Consider the following 8540-nt stretch of genomic DNA (forward strand, 5'->3'; position numbering starts at 1 on the left):
TTGACTTTTTTGGCTGGAATTGAGATCGGACACCATGTCGCGATTGGAAAACCCCTGATGTACCTAAACAGTGGAACCCCCCCACAAATGACACCATTTTGTAAACTAGACCCCCCAAGGAACTTATCTAGATGTGTGGTGAGCACTTTGAACCCCCCAGTGCTTCACAGAAGTTTATAACGCCCGGGCGTGAAAATAAAAAATTCGTATTTTTTCCACAAACATGATCTTTTAGTCACCATTTTTTTATTTTCCCAAGGGTACCAGGAGAAATTGGACCACAAAAGTTGTTGTCCAATTTGTCCTGAGTATGCTGATACCCCATATGTGGGATAAAACAACTGTATGGACACACGTCGGGGCTCGGAAGGGAAGTAGTGACGTTTTGGAATGCAGACTTTGATGGAATGGTCTTCAGGTGTCATGTTGCCTTTGGAGAGCCCCTAATGTACCTAAACAGTGGAAACCCCCACAAATGACCCCATTTTGGAAACGAGACCGCCTAAGGAACTTATCTAGATGTGTGGTGAGCGCTTTGAACCCCCAAGGGCTTCACAGAAGTTTATAATGCCCGGGCATGAAAATAAAAAAATCGTATTTTTTCCACAAACATGATCAATTAGTCCCCAATTTTTTCATTTTCCCAAGGGTAACAGGAGAAATTGGACCCCCAAAAGTTGTTGTCCAATTTGGCCTGAGTACGCTGACACCCCATATGTGGGAGAAAACAACTGTATGGACACACGTCAGGGCTCGGAAGGGAAGCAGTGACGTTTTGGAATGCAGACTTTGATGGAATGGTCTGCGGGTGTAATGTGCATTTGGAGAGCCCCTGATGTACCTAAACTATTGAAACTCCCCACAAGTGACCCCATTTTGGTCACTAGACCCCCCACGGAACTTATTTAGATGTGTGGTGAGCACTTTGAACCCCCAAGTGCTTCACAGAAGTTTATAACACTCGGACGTGAAAATAAAAAAATCATTTTTTTCCACAAAAATGATATTTTTGCCCCCAATTTTTTATTTTCCTAAGGGTAACAGGAGAAATTGGACCCCAAAAATTGTTTTGCAATTTGTCCTGAGTAGGCTGATACCCTAAATGTGGGGGTAAAACACTGTTTAGGCGCATGGCAGAGCTTGGAAGGGAAGGAACACCATTTGACTTTTTCAACTCAGAATTGGCTGGAATTGAGATCAGACGCCATGTTGCATTTGGAGAGCCCCTGATGTGCCCAAACAGTGGAAACCCCCAATTCTAACTCCAACCCGAACCCCAACACACCCCTAACCCTAATCTCAGCTCTAACCCTAGCCCTAACCCTAGCCCTAACCCTAACTCTAGCCCTAACCCTAACCCTAGCCCTAACCCTACCCTAACCCTAACCCTAGCCCTAACCCTAGCCCTAACCCTAATGGAAAAATGTAAATAAATACATTTTTTTTATTCTATTATTTTTCCCTAACTAAGGGGGTGATAACGGGGGGTTTGATTTACTATTTATGGCGGTTTTTATATTTGGCAGCTGTCGCACGCTAAAAGACGCTTTTTATTGTAAAAATAGTTTTTGCATTACCACATATTGAGAGCTATAATTTTTCCGTATTTTGACCCGCCGAGTCATGTGAGGTCTTATTTTTTGCGGGACGAGTTGACGTTTTTATTGGTACCATTTTCGGGCACGTGACATTTTTTGATCGCTTTTTATTCCGATTTTTGGGACGCAGAATGAACAAAAACCAGCGTTTCATGAATTTCTTTTGGGGGGGTGCGTTTACACCGTTCCACGTGCGGTAAAATTGATAAAGCGGTTTTATTCTTCGGGTCAGTATGGTTACAGCGATACCTCATTTAGGGCGTTTTGTTATGTTTTGTCGGTTTTATGCAATGAAAACTATTTTATATAAAAAATAATTATTTTTGCATCACTTTATTCTGTGAGCTATAACTTTTTTAATTTTTTGCTGATGATGCTGTGTCATGGCTCGTTTTTTGCGGGACAAGATGACGTTTTCAGCGGTACCATGGATATTTATATGCGTCTTTTTGATCGCGCGTTATTACACTTTTTGTTTGGCGGTATGATAATAAATCATTATTTTTTGCTTCGTTTTTTATTTTGATTTTTTAAGGGGTTCGCTAAAGGGGTTAACTAATGGGACAGTTTTATAGGGCGGGTCGTTACGGACGCGGCGATACCTAACATGTGTACTTTTATTGTTTTTGTTTTGTTTTTTTCCAAAAAATGGATTTATTGGGGGAATATTTTTTTTTTTTCTAATTTATTTGGCGATTTATTTTTAATTATTTTAACATTTTTTTAATTTTTTTTTAACTTTATTAAATAGTCCCAGGTGGGACATCACTGTCCTGTGACAGATCGCTGATCTGTCACATCACAGATCACTGTGACAGATCAGCGATCTGTCACAGGCACTGCAGAAGGCTTCCTCATGCCTGCGCTTTGCAGGCACTGAGGAAGCCAGCTTCCTGCAGGCCCCCGAAGGCCCCTGTCGCCATCTTGGATTTGGGGGCCTGCAGGAAAGGAGCCCCCCGCAGTAGCGCTGCACATTGCGCTGCCGTGGGGGGCTCAGGGAAGTACGAGGGAGCCCCCTCCCTGCCGATGCTTCCCTTTAACCCACGGTACACCGCGATCATGTTTGATCACGGTGTTCAAGGGGTTAACGTGTCTGGGGCGGTCCGTGACCGCCCCTGACACATTGTGCCGGGTGTCAGCTGTGATAATCAGCTGACAATCGGCCGCGATCAGCGGCGCTCACCACGTGGGCGCCGCTGATCGCGGTAGACGTACTATCCCGTCCATGGGCATAGGGGCCCAGGTCCCATGGACGGAATAGTACTTCGGATGTCAGAAAGGGGTTAAACTTTATGGCGAACAATAAATATTTCTGGACAGATTTTATTTTATGATCCGTTTCCAGCAGAGCTTAGAGATCGCCAATATATCAGGCAGATTTGAATGTCTTTTGTATGGCTTGCCTAATATCTTTGCTTCTAAAACTATATATAATGGGGTTGACCAATGGAGTAAGTACAGTGTATAGCAGGGACAGGATTTTATTAACATTGGACGATTGTCGTTTTGTTGGAACAACATGCACACTCAACATTGAGAAGTAGAATATGGCGACCACAGTGAGGTGGGAGCTACAGGTGGAGAAGACTTTCTGTCTACTGATATTAGATGAAATCTGCAAGATGGCACGGACAATGTTCACATAAGAATTAAGAATTATTATGCTGGGGATAACAACGAATGGAAAACTTAGGAAATACATAGATAGTTTTAGAGGAAATGTGTCAGAACAGGCAATGTCGTGTAGGGGAGCAGGATCACAGAACAGATGGTCAATGATATTTGGTCCACAGAACTTTACCCCTAATATTATTAAAACGTAAATGAATGGAAGAGATAAACTGATCAACCAGGTAATAACGACCAACTTCACACACAATGTACCAGTCATGATAGAGATGTAATGAAGGGGCTTACAGATGGCCACATATCTGTCATAGGACATCACTGCAAGGAGAAGCATTTCAGATCCTTCTGTAATACAGAAGACATACAACTGGGCCAAACAGTTTCTAAAATTAATAATCATCCCATTATTCAGTAGGATGTGGAACATGTATGGAGCAATATCTGAAATCACCAAGATGTCACTGATGGACAGTTGTGCGATGAAGTAGTACATTGGAGTGTGGAGGTTCCTGCTGGTGGACACCAGGGTGATGATCAGGAGATTTCCACATATTGTCCCAATATAAACTATGAGGAGCAGAGAGAACGAAAAAATTCTCAAATTCAGGCTTAGTTTAAATCCTAAGAGAAAAAACTCATTGACGAAAGTGAGATTTTCCTCCTGCATTAAAAGAAAAACACAGTTTAGAAGTAAATTGAACTAAGTCTCAAATTTGGTTAAATGGCATTTTTAATTCAATCTAACCAGGCTATAGTTCAGTGACAAATTTCCTACTCATCATTTCGACCACCATTTGTTTTTCCATCGAATATACAATAAAGTCACAAATGGCTTCCAACATTTTCATTCTTTATATTTTATTACATAATTTATATTCTGATTAAGAATCTCTGTAGGAAGAAGATGAAATAATTCTTCCACTACAAAAAGCCGCATATATCGGTATTCCAGCAAGAAAGCACACAGATGAATGGCAGACTAGGGCACACAAATCACCACATTAACAGACGGAGCTATTTATCTGAAGTATTGCTGTGTAGAGTTCAGTCAAAAAATGGAGGTGCTTGCATGAAGAAACATGAATATTTCAAAGTATCATGAAAAAGAAGAAAAATGCAGCACTCACCAATAGAGCTGAAAAACTGTGCGTCTTTATTTCACATGAATTCCATCAACAGGTATGTGGACATGCAGGACGTTAGGGGAATGCTAGGGGAGGGAGGTGCCGGACAATGACTGTTTCCAGGTAGACCCGTAGAAGCGAGTAATCGTGAAACAGCCATTGTCCGGCACCCCCCTCCCCTAGCATTCCCCTACCGTCCTGCATGTCCACATACCTGTTGATGGAATTCATGTGAAATAAAGATGCACAGTTTTTCACATATATCGGTATCCCACACTCTGTTTATTATGAACATATTTTAGATGTGGTTTAACGACTCCAGGCCTCAAGAGAAGAGTTAATTGATTAGATGCAAATTCAATACATGTTGAACTTTTAAGAATTTGAGAAACTCAGCAAATTAAAAAAGACACAATTTGCTTAGTGCAAAACACCAAAAATTGCCGCAGTCATTTTAAACAATAGAGAAGACTGTATCAGGCAGAGAAGAATCACATGACTTCAGGTAGAGTCGGTTGGATTATTCCATAATACTTTGCATCTATTATAACACATGATATAGCACAGCCAATCAAGAAGGAATACAATAGCCTGTTTAAAAGCCAAGCCAGGGCATGAAGCAGCTATTTTGAATCTGAATAGTGAGAGCACATCAACTTACAGTTCAGCTGTGGAACTAGCCAGAGAAAGCGATGGAACATTAAGGAAACTGTACAGAAACTGTGTGATGTGACAGTAGTTAAGAACTTTGACACAACTATTACTGTGTTTGCTTTAAAGAGATTAAATGGGGTTGAATAAAGTCATAGGAAACGTGTCTTTTCAGGTAAATTGGAAGACTATTGATTTGCAGCAAATATATTCACTACAAGTCTTATTTTTTATAGAAAGCTGGTGAATTCACATTTCTGTGTTTCCTTGTTTTTTCACAACCCTTCAATAAGTGAATTATCACATGCAAGAATGTAAGTACTTGATTGTGGAGCCGGGGAGGAAAGAAGAATAATAGGAGAGGAGTCTAAAAGGAATAGGAGTCTAAATGATAATTTTTACCTTAGGTATCAAAGGCCAAGATGTCCCCAATCACAAGACAGTTACTGTATCCCCAGTCACATTACTCACATAAGATGCTTTCAAGTTTCTGAACTCCATTTTCAAAATCTTTGATATCTGTTCCCCGTGAAAAGCGGTGATTACACACAGAAAACACAGTGGATACAGCACATGTATATATACTCAGTCAGGAGCTGAGATACCGACGGGAATCTATGGGGATCGTGCTCAGTTATCTCTTGTGGCTCCTTTATTTCTGGTCATTACGGAATAGAAATACAAAATTGTCTTTAACAATTGTTATGTGCGGATAAATTATTATCATAAAAAATGCACTGATAAAGAAGTAAAAGAATAAATTAAAATACATAAGAGTAGAGATGAGCGACTTTGCCTTTTTTAGGTTCGAGTCGGGTTTCATGAAACCTGACTTTCTAAAAAGTCGGGTCGAACGAAATCGGCCGATTATAGGGAAATGTCGGAGTCCGACTGAAACACGAAACCCAATGCAAGTCAATGGGGAAGCAAAGTCGGCAGGGAGTGGAGGACAGGAAACACCTACAGTGCCCATTTCAATGCCAACGACATCAATTCTTATTACTTAAGCTAGTCAACCTTAATTTACTTTATAATAATAGTTAGGCATTAAAAACTGGGAGTGATTTCGCTAAAGTTGTGGGGGGGTAGGGCTGGCTCCAGGTTTTCATGTGCCCTGGGCCAAAGAGTGTCAGTGCGCCCTTTAAACACATACCACAATTCCTAATGCTCCGATACGGCACAGAAATATAGGTATAGTACAATGAAAAATACTTCACTGCTTACATGACATGACTGATATCTATTTTAAATTCTACAATAGCGCAAAAAACGGACAGTATATTACTCCATACAGTATTATGGCCACCACCTACTGCGCCATACAGAATAATGAGCCCCATCTATTTCTCCATACAGAATAATTGTTCCCATATAATGTTCCATACAGTATATGATGAGCTCCACATAATGCCACAGTATATGTTGGTTCCCATGGATGATGCTCCACTGTCTTATGGGCCAAAATAATGCTCCATAGAGTCAATATATAATGGGCCCCATTTCTAATGCTCCAGTGTATAATGGGCCCCGTAAATGCTGCTCTAGTGTCTGAGGTCCCTCATTTGGAATGCTCCAGCATATGTTGGTCCCCATGGACGATGCTCCAGTGTGTCATGGGCCCAAATTATGCTCCATATATAATGTGCCCCATTTCAAATCATCCAGTGTATAATGGGCCCCGTAAATGCTGCTCCAGTGTCTGATGTCCCCCATTTGGAATGCTCCAGTATATGATGGGCCAAATGGATGATGCTCCAGTGTATTATGGGCCCCATATATCATTCTCCAGTGTATATTGCTCCCCAAAAAATGCTCCCAACATTTTAAAAAATTAAATACCTCTCATCGCTGGGCACTGCTCTACTCTGAACTCCTCAGCATTGCCATTTTAAAGCTCTATGCACTTGTACTGTTTCGGTAGAGGACATACAGACGTGATGTCATCGTGCTCTGTAACCTGAATGTCACTGTCAGGAAAGGCGGAAGACGTCACGGCGGTGGAGCAGGGAGAGGTAAGTATTGTAAGTGCTGTGGCCCTGAGCAAGCATGGGGGGCCCACTCGTGGGCGACGGCACTGGCACAGGGCCCCTCACAGTACGACGGTATGTCTGACGGCAAGTGGGCCCTCCCCCTGGCAGAGACACTTTTGAGTACTATGAGGGGCCCTGTGCCACTGCCATCGCCCACGAGTAGGACCCCGCCATCTTCTCAGGGAACCGGCACTTTCATCTGTACCTTCCTCTGTGTCACCGTGTAAGGTGGTATAGTATGCGAGAAGGGGCACCTGAGTTTCATCAGTGTCACATTCTGGCTCTATAGAGTGCGAGAGGAATGTAGTGCTGTGGGTGAATGTACCAGCAGAATCATCTAGCAGTGGCTGTGCATCAGTGCACTCCATCTCCGATTCATGTTGGACTGGGGAATTCAGAATTTCACTTGATAACACAGGCATGGCCTGTGAAAAGAGCTCCATGGAGTAATCTGAAGTGTGGGCTGCCCCATCCTTCTCTATTAGTGGGGGTGAAGGAGACAAGGAAAGAGGTGGTTCCTGACCAGAAGCCTGCACTGACGACTCTGTGCTTGGAGTTTTTGTAACTTCAGAAGAGGAGGCAATAGAGCTGGAGGCTGTTTCGGCAATGTAAGCCAAAACCTGTTCCTGATGCTCCGACTTTAAAAGCAGTTTACCTACTCACAGAAAAGGGAGACTTAAAGGCATTCTTGTGCCAGCTGATGACGCAGGCTCAACACCTCCTGCCTTAGCTGCTACTGTGCTTTTGGCAATACCAGCAGATGCACCACCACCACCATCAGTACCAGCTGGCCCCCCACACCCACGTCCATGGCCTCTTCCACCATACGTAATAATTTTAGTGAAAATGGACTAAAAATACCAGCAGATTTATGGTACTGTTTCAGAAGCGGACAGCTCTATACAGTCTAGGGATAATTGCAAATCTCCATATATATTTTATGAGTCAGACACAGATGTTCACAGGCTCAGTATGGATTAGACAATAATCTAAAAATTTGCAAAGGGTACGGTATCACTAGATACAAGGTATACATAGTATAGTATAAACATACTGAATCTCTGTATACATTTCAGGAGGCAAACACAGACGCTCTCAGGCCCAGTATGGATCCGACAACAATATCGAAAGTTGAGAAAGGGTACTATAGCACCCCTGAGGGTACGGTCGCCACAGAGGTACTGCACATTATCCAAAGGTGTGGTATCCCACCCTCAGGTAAGGAGGTATCACCTCTCAGGACTCCTAACCCTGCACTCAACACTCACACTAGTTAGTCAGTGCTTTCTGGGTGTACCCGGCAGGAGGATGGCCTCATCCCAGACTGACTTAGAAAGGGTGTTAGGGGTTAGTGTGGAAGGTAGGTACAGTGGGAGGAGCTTAGGTAGTGGAGTGACTGTGGGCATCCAATCAGAGAGCAAGCTGACAGTTGATGGGTGGAGCTAGTCTGAGGTAAATAGATCTTTCTAGAGAGTTTTCAGTCGGTGACAGGACAGAGTAAGAGCAGG

At 42.7% G+C, this 8540-nt stretch overlaps 1 protein-coding gene across 1 annotated transcript; it reads right to left on the reverse strand.

The window, feature by feature from the left end:
* Positions 1–2967: 2967 nt before the first annotated feature.
* LOC141050098 (olfactory receptor 11L1-like) lies at positions 2968–3894 on the reverse strand. Its single transcript, XM_073546929.1, has one exon. The coding sequence runs from the start codon at positions 3892–3894 to the stop codon at positions 2968–2970; it is 927 nt and encodes a 308-aa protein (XP_073403030.1).
* Between the last annotated feature and the right edge of the window lie 4646 nt (positions 3895–8540).

This window comes from Dendrobates tinctorius, unplaced genomic scaffold (genome assembly GCF_039654945.1).
Source record: "Dendrobates tinctorius isolate UK_male_01 unplaced genomic scaffold, ASM3965494v1 ptg000151l, whole genome shotgun sequence".
Lineage (NCBI taxonomy): Eukaryota > Metazoa > Chordata > Amphibia > Anura > Dendrobatidae > Dendrobates > Dendrobates tinctorius.